We start from the raw sequence: 16,615 nt of genomic DNA, 5'->3' as shown, positions 1-16,615 counted from the left end.
GTCTGAATTAAGAGACTAGCTCATCAACAAGACTATTTTCTATTTCTCAGGTAATGGAGGCAGTCTCCATGGCACCTAAGAGCATCCAGAAACAAAATGAGACATAGCTGCCTTGCTGAATTGTGTCCTCTGCCCAATATGGATTCATGCTCAGGTCTTTATAACTCAAGAGTAAGCCAAACCCACATTAGTAATTTTAGCAACAACAACACAAAGCACAACACACGTAAATGAGATGCAGGTGAGGTAGGATTAGGGCCAGGACGAAGCAGGGAGCAAACTCATCATAAAACCACTATAAAAACTATCTAGAAACTCACCTTTACCTAAATCAGAATGGATTTTGATAACAAAGCCATCAAAGCCAAAAGTCAAGAAAATGCAAAACGTCACGTACACCTCAAACTCACTTACACTCCGTCACTACTCCCTGCACACACTTGCAACAATCCCATGGTCACTTTCAAAACTCTACACCATCGGACCATTAGCCAAAGCACGTTTAGTTTTCTGGAACTGCAAACATGAAATGGGGAGAGGATCAAAGGGAAACTCAGCCAGAGCAGAGGGAACAATGGAACAGTGGGTTGGGATTAAACCATGCTTTGCAGGACACAAAGAAAGTCTAACCTAGATATCTTTTTCTGGCCCAGAGTGAAGCGGATGATTTTGCTTTGAGATGAGTCCTTGGATGATGCACTGCATGATAAGAAAGAAAAAAGTGGAAGAGCTGAGTGAGGAGAGAGAAGATACATTAGACACGCAAATCCTAAGGGTCTTCTGACAATGAGGATGCTGCTGTATTTTCCTACTGCCCACTGTTTTCTATGACATGCAGCTTTCTTTCTAGGTCTTACTTTACACATTTGATAGATTTCCAATGTGAAGAAACTGCTTTTAAGATTATGTAAGAATGCTTGCGGGTATGTATGCCTGTGTGTGTTTCTTTAAACATTAAATGTATTTCTTGTCTTAAGGCCTTATTCTCAAACTAAGGCCTTAAGGCATGGGGTCCCTAACAAGTAAATAAACTTTATGCCTTTCTAAAGTACTGAGATGTTTCTATTTCACATGCTTGTTCTACTTGGATGCTTTTCAGATGAATATCCTCAGTATCCCATAAAGGTGACCCAAAACAAGGGGATAGATTTTTGCAAATCTATACCCAGATGTTGCTTGTCTTGGGAATTTTTGCTTTTAGTGCTTTAGAAGTGACCATTTAATGCTTGTTAAACTCAATAGATTTTTTCTTGTACTATAAATTGGTACATATGAAGAATTTTAGTTAGGCTTAATAAAGGAAAAAGTTAAACTTATTTACTTTATTTACTGCTTTAACAATAGAAATCTTTATCTTTCTTGCATCCATACATCCTGTATCATGTTCATAGAAGCATCTGAGGTGAGAAATAATTTGTTGGTTTTACTACTCTTAGGGAGTGAAGAGAGAGAGGAGAATGGAGAAAAAAAAAGTCATTTTCTGGGTTATTCCTTAGTAACTGAATACTGATTATCTGTGCAGAAACAGATGGAGAAAAAAGCAAGTCCTGGAGACTATGCTCCTCTCCTGGACTCTGGACCAGGAAAGAATTTCACAGGGTGAAATGTGGATTAAGTTCTTGGCCACCATGCCAGTTGTGAGATGAGCTGAAGCAAAGAAGCAAAGTAAACCTCTATGAGGCTGTCATGGAGGATTTGCTCTGATTCCTTCAAGCCAGTGTCTCAGATTTTTCTTTGCCAACTTCCATAACTCCTTTACTAGCAAACTTCATGGAAAGTTGTCGAAGTTTTAGTGCTTTCTACCCCTCAGGAGTGCTGAATCTAGACAGCTTCAAAATAGTTTTTAAGCAGAGTTCTAAAAGAAAAACAAAACAAACCATGTGGGGGTTTGCACCAACATTTGACATTAATAATCAAGGGTCCAAACCACTGCCCTTGGAATTTTGCTTATCAAAGATAGACTCTGGAGACTGAGCCACTGATGTAATTTTATCATTCTTAAATTTATAGCCAGAGTGTTGCTGTGGGAATAGCATATCCCTAGACCTTGAGAACAAGATTATCCTTTAGAAGTAAAACTAGAAAGTATCCAGATCCGGTGAATAAAACCAGCCTCCTGCAGAAGTAACCCAACCTGGGTAAGATGAAGGGTGAGTGAGGACATACAGCAACCCAAAGCCCAGTCCGTGTCACCTGTAGGGTCAGGGGACCATGATGGCAGGACACTTTGTAGCTGGAATAAATGAATATAAAAATCTGACTCAAGTAAGTTTGGCTCTTGTTCAGGTAAAGCACTCATCAATAGTAGGATGTTTTGGCTTACTGGGAGATGGGTGCTCTGACTGGAATATCTGGTTATTTTAAGACAACAAACACCTACTATGGAAACGGATGCCTCAGGCCAGCAAAGCTCAGTGACACAAACCAGTATTTCTTAATACATGTTCCTTAGAGTGAAATGTTCCATAAAATAAGAAGAATGCTGTTGCCAAGTTTGTAGAATGCTCCTTTCTGTGTCACCACCTGTCTGAACATCCATAATGCATACCTGCTCTCCTGGGCTTCCACATCTCAAAGAATAATACCATCACTTACTTAACTGTTCAAACCAGGAATCTAGGCTTCATCTGTTATTCCTCTCTTTCCATCACTCCAGAGAGTTAATCTGTTTGCAGGCCTCTTAGCTCAACTCCCTAAGGATTCAGAATTGGTCCATCTCCATTTCTGCTTCTATTACCTTGACACAACTCATCTATAGTATTGCAAAGTCCTCTCAACTGGCATCTTTCCTTCCATTCTTGTCTTCCACAATCTCCTCCAAAGAGAAGCAAAGGTGAATTTTTAAAACTGCCAATCAGATCAACTCTTTCTACGACTTTAAGACTTCCCATGGCTTCCTGTCACCCTTAGAATGGAGTCCAAACCCTATCCAGTTTAGCTGGTACTCTATGATGGGTCCTGAGTGCCATAGCAATGCACAACTCCAGGGACCACAGGTCTCGCTGTCATCCACATAAATGGTAGCAGCCCTCTCTCCTTCCAAACTACCTTATCACTGGTTCCTCTCCTCCCCTGCTAAGCTGTAATAGCCTTGTTTATGCTCTTCTAACACAACAAGCTTACTTTTCATGTCTCAAGAGAGATTTCCTATCAACCAAACCTAAATTAGCAGCCCAGCCCCTCTGAATCCCATCATCTTATTGTAGTACTGATCACTATCTGATAGCCTCCTTCCCTGTTCATGTGCTTCTGTGCCTGTCTCCTCTAGGAGCATGAAATAGCAGGCACCATGGCAATCCCATTCATTTTTGACTCCCAAGGGCCTAGAACAGTGCCTGGCACATGGGAGGCTTAATACCAATTAAATTAACAGATGCATATTGGCAGATTCAAGGATCTGAGTAGACCTACAATAACAGCCATATAACAATTTAACCCCAATTATCTTCCAATATTTTCCCCCACACAACTCTTCTCCTGCAATGACCCAAGTTAACATCCCAGGGAATAAGCACTCTGCAGAATGCAGTTTGGGAAATGATGCCTGATCATTTAAATCATCCATGTCCATCAGGGAAGCTGTGACTGGGAGTGACTCCCACTCAGGCAGTTCTCCAGGGAAGGGTTTAGCAACTGGCTGCTAGGCTGTCTGTTCCTCATTGCTAGTCCAGGCGTCTCTCCCATCCCACAAATTTCCATAATGCAAACTGGATATAATTAGATAATTAATTAGGGGGCCTGATTTACATTGCACCCATCACTGCTGGTTTTAACACCATCACAATTGGGAAACAGAACTTCTCATGAGAAAAAAAGAAGGCTATAACTGTCTATAAGGCAACAGCTGTGTTTGAGCAGCTTTGTGCTCTGCCCAACTACAACGAGTAATAAAATGTATATCAAGGTGTGTGAGAAGCCTTACCATTATTAATTCTGGTGCTTTGGGGGAATGGAAAGAAAAGGCCATTACTCTTCAGCACACACTGGATGAATTCAAGCAATCAATCTGATCAGTGACATTTAGGGTTTAGAGCTGAAGACTTCTGGCTTAAAAGAAAACAATATGAACTTTTCTGCAGAACTTGACCTCGAGTCAAAAACCTTCTAGTGCCTAAAATCTTCCTGTTTTTACTGCCATTTAGACAAAAGTTTTACAGGGTGGTATTTTGCAGAGTTGTTTAGACACGCAACTATTTCCATTGTAGCACAGTAGATGGTAACTACAGAGGCAATCGGCTTGTACCTGGTGAGTCTGACTGGCAAACATGTCTCTCTGGGAACAAAATCCAGGCCCTAACCCTGCAGATCACTCCTGCATGGTGGGACTCTTCCCATCTTAGTTCAACACAACACAATCACATTTAATGGTAATTGCTCCCATTAGGCAATGCTGCCCTGCTCAAGACGGATGGCTGCCTCCTTTGCCACCTTTCTTCGGTGCCCTCTATATTTCTGTTCTGGCAAAGGAGAGGCATCCAATGGACTAGAACTTTTACCACCACTAAGTAAAACTACTCTCATGTATAATATTGAACATTTGGCTTGTAGGCAAACACACGAAAGGGGTTTGAAGTTTATTTTAGGGGCTGTTTATTGCTATGAGCATGTGTGTAATAGTCCAGAGTAATAGCAGGAGCAGCTAATTAGCTTTGGCTGCTGGCAATTCCGACCTATAAAAGTATACATCTCTGCCAGACACAAGAAGGGCTCCTCACTGCATCCATTTCAAGGCCATGCTAACTCCCCACTAACCACCAATAGCTCTCAGCACTGAAGAAGCGCAAATGAAAAACCCATACAGGATAGCCTAGAGATTGGTCTAAGCGGAGGCAGGTGCCTAAAAATCAAAACCATCAGTTGGCAAGGAGCCCCACCTGGACTGCATTTCAGCTTGTGCTTTTGACTGCTGATGTGGCGCGGGCTGGTGAGGCTGGCACGGGGCTTGGGGAGCGGCTGGCACCTGCTGCTGAGGAGTGCCAGCCTGGCACTGGGAGGGGGCCCCGGCCACGTGGGACACAGCGGGCGGCAGAGGTGAGGAGAGGTGCTGCTTCTGGGGCTGCTGCTGCTGCTGCTTGTATCGGGAGAGGCTGAAGAAGAGGCCTAGAATGGCCTTGAGGTTTCCATTCCTGATCTCTGCAAGACAATAAAGAGACTCTTGTCAGATGGGGAGCCCTTCTTCCTGTTCAACGGGCTGTTTCAGCCTGCACGTGAGTTTAATTTCTTTAGGATAACAGGCTTCTCGAACACTTCATTGGTATCACAGTCAATTGAAATCGGGCCTAAACCACAAAGAAATTAGCTTATTCTCGCCATTAGTATTAGAGTGGATACACAAGGCAAGTTGCAACTGGATGTCTGGTAGGTGCCAAGAGGAAATTCTCAGTAAGGACACCACTGAAAAAGCAAGCGTCTCCAGCAAGACTGTGCTTGTTACACAGGCAGAGGATGGAGGCCCTCTGGCACTGGAGGAAGCTCCTGGGTCCTCACATTGCACTTGGCTTCTGCCAAGTCCACGTTCTAAGCTTCAAGCCACAGAGTGTGCCAGGTGGCTGCTGTCCCACTCCATGACCCATGCTCTGCTTTCCCCAGCCATCCTACTCTCAAATATGTGGCTCTGTGTCTCTCATCTGCTGAATAAATAATAGGCTATAAGCCCTTGCTTCCGTAATGGACTCACACAAAATATTCCCTACATTAAAAGAAATTAGAACAGAGTGGGAATCAATTTTTGTTTATACTCCAGACAGTATTTTTCAACGTTAAAATGCATTTGCTTCAAGGCATGCATAAAGAGTTGCAGAGGAGAATAAAATATTTATTCACAGGCAAAGGCTACAGCTCATGAGGGGCTTCTCCTTGGGTGATCCCTCCTTTCTATGCAGTTAATACTAGATGCAGATGGCCAGAGTCTGAGCAGACCCTGAGAGTGAAGTTCTAGGGCCACCCAGCATGAGGGACAGAGGAGAAGGAACCTTGGGGGCAAACATACTTGGCCCTCTCTGCTTTCCTATCACCCTAGAATAAGTTTTTCTTAACTGAGAAGGGGGGAAAGACAGATGGGAAGCAAAAAATCTTCAAAGGCCTTGTTAGAGGGGTAGGTAATGCACACTTAACAGGTTAGCCCTGGGCTGGGAAAGGGGCTGCTAGTGGAGGAAAAAGAGTTTCCTCCAAGGCCCAGTTGAGAGGCAGAAGGTATGAACGGAGTCCTTTCAGAAGCAAACTCCATTCCATGCAGAGGAGGAAGGGCTCCCTGCCAGTGCCTTCGCCCGGTGTGATTTGCTGATTAGGTCAGGCTGAGTTACTTCCCCTCGGAACATCCCTATCTCCAGGCTCCAAAGAAACTGACAATACAAACCTCTAGAACCCAGTCTTCATACCCTACTTTGGAAGCTAGCAGATTCTGATCACAGGACAAAGTAGACAAGAGCATAGCATTTGGAAAACCTAGGCCCTGAGTTTCAATCTGTATTCTTATCACTTACTAGCTATGCAATCCCAGACAAGTCACTTAATCTCTCTAGGCCTCAGTTAAAGGGCAATACTGACACCACTCTGCCCCATTGCACAAGGTTGTTTTGCAGAACAAATGAGAACATTTAGGTAAAAGCACTCTTTAAACAGTGAAGTCCTTCACTTGTCTTGGTAATAACCAATATGACTATAGCCCTAGAATATCGAATGCAATTCTCATACAGCTCCAGCTTCATAACTTAAAAATGACAGTTTTTACTATGGTGACCTTTTAATCTACTGTGCTAACTATGATACTTTTGAGAATGAAAGCCAGGGAGTCAGGAGCTCTTAATTATATCAGGACCACAGTTGGTAGCCAGGACTGACGTGGACAAGTTAGGATGTAAAATGACTGCTTATAAACCACTCTGTGTGATGTGTGCAGCAGAGAAAGGTTCAAGGAGTAGTCCAGCCCCTCTGCCTCTTTTGGTAATTCAGCTTTAACCCTTCAGCCATGCTTCCTTCTCCACAGTAAGGAAACCAAAGGAGAGGCACACACCTGTAGCATATTCCACTTCTGCTTCCAAACATTCTCAGTGATACATGAGAATTAGAGTGTGCGGCTTGGATGAAATAATTCAGTTGGCTACTCACTTTACTTACGGGAAAAGAAAGGCCCATAAAGTGAAATGACATATCGATAATCACCCAACTGGGCAGTGACAAGAGCTAGGGACAAAAATCAAGATAAGCCGATCAAGGGCTGACATGCATGTTAGTGCCTATTAAACTTAAGAAAACAATTTCCCCTCAAAACTGAATTCACCATAGGGAGAAAGTACTGCTAATTATGGGGATAGGAGAAATCTATGTAAGATTTATTTTTAGTGCCTTGTACAGTTATCAGGTCATATAGTTTATAACAATAAGAGCTACTATTATTAACCAGTGTGTATCAGGCTAAGCTCTTTAAATGCATGATCTCATTTAATCCTTACAACATGGGAAGTGAGTAGCATTATCCCTCTTTCACATAAGGGGAAACAGAAACTCAGAAAGGTTTTATGACTTCTCTAAGGTAATAAACACTGGAGCTGGGATTTGAATCTAGTTTTCTGACTCAGGGTTCAGTTTCCTAGTACTGTATAACCTTACTTGTATACCCATCATGTTTTATTAAGCTAGCTGGTGGGCATTTAAGTATTCTTGATTTTTCTGGGATTTCAAGCATTCCATAATGCATTTTTTCTTAACCATGCAAGAAAAGACAAGAGGAGAGAAACTAACAATTCAGCATACCTGGGGGGTTAGGGGTTGTCCACTGCAAAAACAAAAAGTAGGCACGCTCGCATCAGCACCCTCCATAACCTACCAGCCCAATCCTAGTACAGACAAATGGAGCCAGTCTTATATTCTCTTCCTACCGTGGTCATTTAGTTATTTACTGCTCAGAATGGCCACTGTTCTCTAAAACATTTGTTCATTGGTCAGAGACTATAGTACTGCTCCAATAAATATACTTCCTCTTAGGAGGCAGCATTTTTATAACAAAGATCTTTCATATTTGAAGCAAGAAAAACTTGTGGTTAAATCTCTACAGTCCATCATTTATACACTTCGAGATTTTACAGGATTCAATCTCTCTGAGCCTCAGTTTTCTTCTTTAAAATGGGCATATGTCCTACCGTACCTTTCCTATAGGATTGTTATGGAAATTAATTGAAGATAAAATGAGAAAATGAGTACATCTAGGATACTGCCTGACCCTGTACTTCCCTTTTTGGCTGAGAAAATGTGGCCATTCTATCTGCAGCCTCCTTAGAACCCACTACAGAGCTCTTCACCCAAAGGAAGCCGAAGAAGTGGTCCATTCTCTCTGCTCATCCCCTGTATGCCACAGTCACTGGTGTCCAGAAAGGAAAATCATGAATGATCCAACATTACAGAAAACTCAATGGTAATATTTCTGGTTTTTAAAGCAGTTTTACTGAGGTAAAATTTCATCAATTTAAGCGTACAATGTAATGATATTTAGTAAATTTAGCAAATTCTAGATTTAGAGTATTTCTACCCTAAAAAGATTCCTCATGCTCATTTATAATCAATCCCCAAACCCACTCCCAGGCAACCACTAATCTGCTTTCTGTTTCTACAGATTTGCCTTTTCTGGACATTTCACATAAATAGAATCATGCAGTATAGATGGTCACTGACTTGCGATGGTTTTAATTATAATTTTTCACCTTCACTATGGTGTGAAAGCAATAGGCACTCGGTAGAAACTGTATTTCAAGTATCCATACGTCCATTGTGTTTTTCACTTTCAGTATGGTGTTCAATAAATTACATAACATATTCAACACCTTATTATAAAACAGGCTGTGCATTAGATGATTTTGCCCAACTGTAGCCTAATCTAAGTGCTCTGAGCACATATATGTAAGGTAGGCTAGGCTGAGCTATGATGTTCAGTAGGTAAGATGTATTAAATGCATTTATTTTCAACTTAACGATGGATTCCTCAGGACATAACCCCATGGCTCATTAAGGAGCATCTGTATATCATTTTATGCATCTGCTTTTTGTTTTTTTTGTTTTTTTGAGACTGAGTCTCACTCTGTTATCCAGGCTGGAGTGCAGTGGCACGATCCCAGCTCACTGAAACCTCTGCCTCCCGAGTTCAAGTGACTCTCCTGCCTCAGCAGGCATGCACCACCGTGCCCAGCTAATTTTGCATTTTCAGTAGAGATAGCGTTTCACCACGTTGGCCAGGCTGGTCTCAAACTCTTGACCTCAGGTGATCTGCCCACCTCAGCTACCCAAAGTGCTGGGATTACAGGCATGAGCCACTGTGCCCAGCCTGTATCTGGCTTCTTTTACTTAACATAATGTTTCAAGGTTCATCCATGTTAGAGCATTTGTCAGTTTTTATAGTCCTGTCATTTAGATAAATCCTATTTTGTTTATCTATTCACCAATTGATGGACATTATAACTATTTAATTTTCTTTTCAGATTACAAAAACTCCAGCGTGCTGAATGTGCTGACAGCCACACAGTTTCTGCCATGGGTGGTCTATAACAGACATTATCCAAAATAGCTAGAATTCTATTCTTTCCATATTTCCAAATGGTATTTGTCTGTGTTTCGTGAGGCTTGATAAGCCAGCTCCACAGGAAGCCTAAAAAAAAAAACCCAAAGCCCCACAAGAATGTTTCCCTCATGCCTTTCCTCAAGGCGTTGGAAAGGGAGTTATTATTTTGTAGCTGATTAACCTCACCCTCTGGACTTCCAGAGAAGGAAAAACATGTATATCTAAAGAGAACTGATATACAGTTGCCCAAGGAGACACTAGCCAGCTGTGGCTAAACCAGAACTGGAGCCCTGTTCTTTTTCTTCCTGTGGCCACTCTTGTGGCAACCAAAAAGCAAACTGCATGGGCCATATTCTCATATTCCAATTTCCATTTGAATTAGTATTGCCTTGACTCCACTTTCTCTGGGTTCTAACCACTTTCTTCCTATTGGCTGGCCCTAGTCTGCATAGATCCTGTGGGTAATGTCAGGCATGAAGGGTAAGATAAATAGGAATTATTTTATTTCAACATTTTTAAAGAGAAACTTTAGGCTTGGTTTACAATGGCACAAGTGCTGAAGTAATCTAATACAAAGAAACCTGCTTTGTAGGGTATAAGGGATTCAAAGCCAAAGGGAGGGCTGTGCAGACTGCAGAGCTGCAGAACTCCTATTCAATTCCCTTGAGCCACGGTTGTGTGATGCTCACCCAGCTGATCAACGGCTATAGATTCTGCAGCATTGTCCCTGCAGTTGGGGCAACTGCATAACTGGCATTCACCACTTAACTTGCCCACCACTCGTCAGCCCTCTGTGGTCTTGCTGCTCGCCAAGCCTGCCAATGACTCTACCCATAGGAGAAGTGGGATGATAGGATGGGGGCAGAGCCTATGGGACCCCTTCTGCTAAGAAGCAGAAACTGAGGGTCCCAGGCAATGCCATACTCAGGTGATACAGGTAGGAGGAAATGGAAACATTCCATCTGCCGCTTTCACCCTACGGTACAGAAACACCTCCTACTTTCCAGCTTGGGATGAAAGGAGGAGCAAACTCAGTACCTAGCTCTCTGGACATCAGGGCAGCAAACCCAGGATTGAGCTAATCAATGAGCAACTGGTTTCACTTCAAAGCATACACTGCTTCCACCTGGAAGGATGTTCCTACTTTTGTCGATCCAATGTCTGTAAGGTTGCCCCCATCATATTCATATTATCTATGCCTGATCTTCTGTCTAGATTTCCTTTCAGCTTCCTTTCCTGTCTGGCAAATGCCTACTCATCCCACGAAACCCTGGAGGGAAACATCACCACCTCTATGTAGCTCCACTGAGAGCCCCAGGAAAAGTTGATTTGCTTTCTTTTGGTCACCACTGGATCCTGTGCTTACCACTAACACAGCTCTCTCTTATTAACTGGAATCAAGGTTAGTTTAATAAGACTGATTTGATCACTGGTGTACCCTAGTACCTAGCACTGTCCCTGGCATATGAAATGTGCCCAGAAAACGCTTGCTGAACTAGACAGAATGTGCCTTACTCCCGAACCTCCTCTTCTCCATTGCAGGAGGATGGGCTCAGGGCCAGATAGCACAAACCCCAGGTGTTCTCAAAACGGCCAGAGATAAAGGCCATCCTTCCTCACAGGGGCAGGCTTACAGATGGCTGTGACAGGTGGTGTGTTCTGGGGAAGGGTTGGTGGGGGGTCTTGATCATCATCCCAGGGCAAAGGAAGGCCCAAGCTCACAGGACTCTGGCAAGTCTCCAAGAGCAAATAGATGGGTTCAATCTTCAGGAACACTGATGGGGCAGAGAGGCCTAGTCCAGGGAAGTTCCCCAAACTAGCAGCACCTCCATGGGGCTCACTCGGGCCTGCAGCCTCTGCCCCCAAGCATTCGCCATCGTCTGTGCCCTGGAACAAAGGCTCCCTATGGTTCTCTAGTAGGCAGGTCGGGGCAGGCCTGAGCTGCTGAAATGCTTTGAGGACAGGTGCATACATCCTCCTGAGTGCAAACCCAGCTTTAGTCACTGGGAAAGGGTGGAGATGTATCTATGGGGCCTTCCAACCGCTGATGTTTTTTCATCAGAGAAGGAGCCTCAGGGCACTCAGTCATCTTCAAAAGGAAAACAAAAAGCATTAAATCCACATTACTGTTTAATACACCACACTGCTTTTCTAGTAGTTATGCAGGTGGATAGAAACTTAGGCAGTGGTGTACGGTAGCAAACACCAGGCCTTTGAATCAGCAGATGCGGGTGGCTTAGCCACTGCTGACCTTGTGGGCCTCCTTTTTTTAATGTGCAGCTTATTAATCTCTTTGAACCTTGGTTTGCTCATCTGTATGATGGGGATGATACTAATACTGAACCCAAACGGTTGCTGGGAGTACTAAGTAAGATATAAATACGCACAGCACTTAGCTCAGTGACTGACATGTGGTAAGCTCTCAATAAATCTATTCCAGTAATTTAACATGTCAAATGAGATATTGCCTGTACCCTGAAATTGTGAAAAAGGCCCAATTTGAGGCTAAAAGGCTCTAAGTACCCCTGCTTTTTATAAGTTCGAGGATGTGACAGACACTGGGGCCACTTTCCCAAAGGACTGCAGCAGTTCACAATCAGTCTCACCACTAATATCATCATCACTCCCATCCTCCAAAAAATTAATATAAGAAGATCTAGATGACAGAATGTCATTTTGGGGAGACAATGTTTGATGATCATGGAGAAAGTATATTTCCTTTCCTTCACCACGGAGGCAAGGCAGCAGAGTCCTTGGGCCCCTTGAAGTCAAGGGAGTGGTTGCTCTGAGAATTGCTCAAAGTGGGAGTTGCTGGCAAGAAAGAGGGTCCGGCATTCCGGTCCCAAATTGGACATTCGCTTAGCAGAGACTTGGCTGATCTGCCCCTTGGCCACCTGAGTAGGGAAAAGAACCAGAAAGAGACTGTCTGGTGGGGGACTGCTGCCAGGTGACAGGAGGCCTTGCAGTTCCACCCACTGCAAGTGGAAAATGGAGCCCACACATTCCTGCTAGTCCTATGGTAGGTATTGGAGGGATCATAAGACTGAGGTGAAAAATCTGGCCAAATCTCACAGAAGACCACCAGTGCCCCAGGAGGTGCATGGGACCAAGTCCTGGTCAGCAGGGCCTGCTGAAGCTACCAGGTAAGACAGTGGCAGTGATGTCTACTGAGGAGGACAGTACCTGCCCCAGAAGCAGCACTCTGCCTCCTCGGTGCTGCCTCAATCCTAGGGGCTCAGGCACAAGAATACGGGAAGGGGAAAGGAGAGAAAGTCTAGCTACCATGCCCCATCTCTCTTCAAACTCCCAAAGCCATTTGCACTGGAGGGAGTGTGGGTAAAGAGCTTTGAGTAGAGTCTGAGATTGACGTTTAAAAATGAACATGACTGAGTCATAAATATGGGCATAAAATAATTGTAATAGCTTGAAGATGACTAAAGAATTATGCATTCTGACCAAAATATCATTAAGTGGGTCTTCACCCAGCAGGAAGGATGGGGGTTTAATATAGCACAGTTAAAGCAGTTATTGAAATACCATAAAACTCCTTCATGGTTATACCACAATGGCTTGATACCACAGCACCCCGGCTGTGGTATGCTCTTCCATGCTCAGGGCCTCCAAGGGTCATCTCAATGTTGAAAAGGGGTAGAGAGCTGAGTGTCTCTCTGCATGATGTGCCTCCATGGGCTGTAACATCTTCTGAAACAATGTTCCAGATAACAAAGAGTTCTAAATCTCATTTCTTTTGCCTTTACATGGCATGCCTAGATTTTATCCACCTGCTGTCCCAGAAGACGCCATGATCATGAGCTCTGAAATCACACAGAACTGGGTGCAAATCCTGGCTCTGCCCTTCTCCAGCTACATGCTTCAGGGATGTCACTCAATCTCTTTAAGCCAACGTTTCTTCATCTGTAAACTGAGGCTGTTATAAACTCCAAATTTAGTTGTGAGAACTGAAGCGAAAACAGATAAGATCTTTCAAAGCACAGCTGGTACTTGTTCACTCAACAAATACTTACTGCATAGATTCTCTAGGCCTTGGGGTACAGAGAGGATGGGGCAGATGGAGAGAGCAAATGAAGCAGAAGTCAGGACAATGAGTAGATGGCTGAGTGGCCAGGGGTCTCCCAGCCAGGCAGGATAAAGCAGGCAAGCGGAGTCTGCATACCCAAGAGGCCCTGCTGCCAAGTACACCTCTGTAAAAGTCCCTGCTGGTGTTCTGCTGGGAGACACAGGCCAGTCCCAGGAGTCCAATCACTCCCAGAAACTAGGAGGAGCATGCCCTGCCACCTACCAGCCAGCACAAGAACTCTCTACCAGGAGGAAATCATGTGCTCCTCTGAATGAGAATCAGCATCTTCCTACTCCCATCAAACCCCCACCCCCAAGCAAAGCATATTCCACATGTCAGCCAGCCCTGATCTCATCCCCATGGATGAAGGTCCGTACCCCAGAGCTGGGGAATCCTCTGGGATTAGGACTGATTACAACTGCTACTGTCATCTCTGGAAGCAGTGTGGCCAGGCCTGACTGGGGACACGTCCAGCACATCAGAGTTCCCAATTAGGGAATTCCAACAGGCCCATTCAGAGACACAACACACCCAGGAGACACTAATAGTGCCCATTTATACCACCCACCCCCAATACCAGAAGAAACTACCACTCAGAAACGCAGCCAGGAAAGCCAAGCTTTCACCAGGTAGCAGAGCAAAGGCAAGAAACAGGTCCCAGATGGAATCCATCATGCTTGCAAACTTACCTGCTCCATTCGGCTGATTCCTTTCTCGTTGTTCTCCTCTGCCCCACCCTGACCACCAGAGTCCATGCTAACAGGCATCCTTTCAAAAAGCAATCTTGCTAGGGAAAGGCACTATCATCTGAAGCCCAAACTGCTTTACCTGTTCTGGGAAAACTGGAGGCAGGTGCAGCCTAATGAGCTTGGGAGGATGCCTGGGCCTATGGCAGCTCTGAGCTGGCAGCTGCTTGTATTTACAAACAGGACACAGTGTGAAAGTTTCAGGCTGAGATGTTGTCTGACATGGCTGAGAATTCTGACCAGCCATCTCCAGACCCATAACTAATCTAATAGCAAAATACTGGTGAACACTAATGTGCTAATTAGCCACCAAATTTAAGTTAATTAAAAACTAATCACGATGTAAATATATAGCATTGCATTAATAAATCACATGCTTTTTTTTTTTTAAGCAAGAAAAAGTGCTGCTTTCTCTAAAAAAAGTGAGAGATAAGGATTAAGCATTTTTCCCTGGGAACTGTACAGCTGAAATGTGGTGGCAAAGCATGCTCTCTCCCACAGATAAGGCCTGACTTGATAATTAACTGAATTACTAGACAGTTGAATCAAATCAGCATTGTTTAGGCAAAACTTTCTCAAATAGGACAGCTTCCTCTTCACTATCCCTCAGTTTCTTGCAGAGGTGGCTAGTATGGTTGAATCCACATTCTTGGAGTGAGTCTTTGGAGAGTAATAACATTGGCATCCCCAAGTCTAGGCAAGCATTGAGCAACCTAAAGGAAAACAGAACCAGAGGAGCCCACCAACATCCTTTGTCTTAACGGTGTTAATATCATTCATAAGTAACACGTGGGTATTTCTAATCATGAAGAGGCAGCTTCGTGACAAGCGCTCTGACTCACCTTCTGCAGACAGCCCCTGGATGTTTATCCCCTTAGCTGCCAGGAAATTCAAGCAGGCATCTATGTTTTCAATCTAGGGGGGAGAAACAACAATATACACTTAATAAATGTTCAGCTTCTCCAGAGCCATCTCTTATTAGAGAAAACGGACAAACAGAATGCTGTAAAAACGGCCGATGGATGAATGAACGCAGGATAGGACTCTCCTTTGTCTGTACTTGCACAGGAAAAGGTTACCCAATATCCCAACCACATAGGCCAAAAGTCGAGGCCTTGCATTGCTCACAGCTGCCAAAAATAACCAGGGTGGAATCAGAGCTCTCATCTTGATCACTGTCACCACCAGTGCAATCCTGAAAACTTGAGCAGTTGCCAGAAAAATGGAGGTGGGGACAAGGTTAGTGGACTCACCCATCTACCAGCAGCTGTGAGAAATTTCCAGTCACTAAAGAGGCAGGCAGTCGAATGTACAAACAGTGAATGGGAGTTTTAGCAGGAATCTGGGTAGCATTTACTCACAAAATTCTCCGGATGGCAGGCATTGCAGATGACTAGGGAGGGCTGTGACCTCCTGAACCCCTCAGTCCTTTGTGCTTTCTGTGGCAAGAAGGGACCTGCCAGAGTCTGCAAGACCTCCCAGGTTTGCCAGGGCTGATGCCATAGCCAAGGGCAAGCCAGTGTCCAGCTTTCCCGAAAGAACAATTAGGTCATTCCCAAGAGGCTAATTTGACTTCAGTTGTCAGGGCTAATTATTTTTTGGTTTAAAGGAAAATGTTCTGGCTTGATTAATGTCAATGGGTACCATAAGTAAAAGAAATTGCTTTTGACTTGGCACAGGGATCTTCGAATTTCACACACTTTGCATTTCAAAATGGGGACCCCACTCATTCCCCTCCACCACCACCCCACCCCTCATTACTTCCCAGGCTCCATCAACATTCCTACAAACTACAAACTCAAATCAGTATTTAACCCATGGAATTTATTTTGAACTAATAAATGATTACTTTCCACAATATAATGTGACCCTTGTCTTCATCCCCAAGCAATTTCCCAATGCTCCTTCATAGCTGCAGAAAATATAAAGTGTCTACATTTAAGAATTCTAATTTGATTAGAGTCTAGCTCCAAGGCAGTCTTTCTGAAGTTCACATTCACTCGCCCATTGATATTAGGCATTTTCCTTATCTACTCCTGGTTGTCACATCTTCCAAGTGCTTTAAGTTAAGCTATGGGGACACCTGAATAAAACTGTGCCCATATTATAGACTCTACTCAACCCTGAGCTTCAAGTTACTCCATCCTTCCATTTTTAGCACAGGTTCTCATCTCCTTTCCAACCTCTATCTCACACTTCAAGGGTCCTCATCTGGGAGACAGGTTTTCATCTCTAGAAAAAAGG

At 43.9% G+C, this 16,615-nt stretch overlaps 1 protein-coding gene across 3 annotated transcripts in view; it reads right to left on the bottom strand.

Annotated features, from left to right (window-relative positions):
* NAV2 (neuron navigator 2) overlaps window positions 1-16,615 on the bottom strand; it is a 404,334-nt gene that overhangs the window by 234,557 nt on the left and 153,162 nt on the right. For 2 of the 3 annotated variants that reach the window (XM_032241073.1, XM_032241074.1), the window contains exons 4-5: window positions 15,214-15,286; window positions 4,875-5,133 (exon numbers count right to left, since the gene is read on the bottom strand). In XM_032241073.1, the coding sequence (XP_032096964.1) occupies window positions 4,875-5,133; window positions 15,214-15,286 (332 nt within the window). Of the gene's footprint in view, window positions 1-630; window positions 700-4,874; window positions 5,134-15,213; window positions 15,287-16,615 lie in introns of all 3 variants that reach the window. The other variant, XM_032241072.1, reaches the window with a different exon arrangement.

Source organism: Sapajus apella, unplaced genomic scaffold (assembly GCF_009761245.1).
Source record: "Sapajus apella isolate SASKATOON/1434 unplaced genomic scaffold, GSC_monkey_1.0 scaffold47, whole genome shotgun sequence".
Lineage (NCBI taxonomy): Eukaryota > Metazoa > Chordata > Mammalia > Primates > Cebidae > Sapajus > Sapajus apella.
Note: the sequence above shows the minus strand (reverse complement) of the source record. Positions and strands in the feature narration are given on the sequence as shown.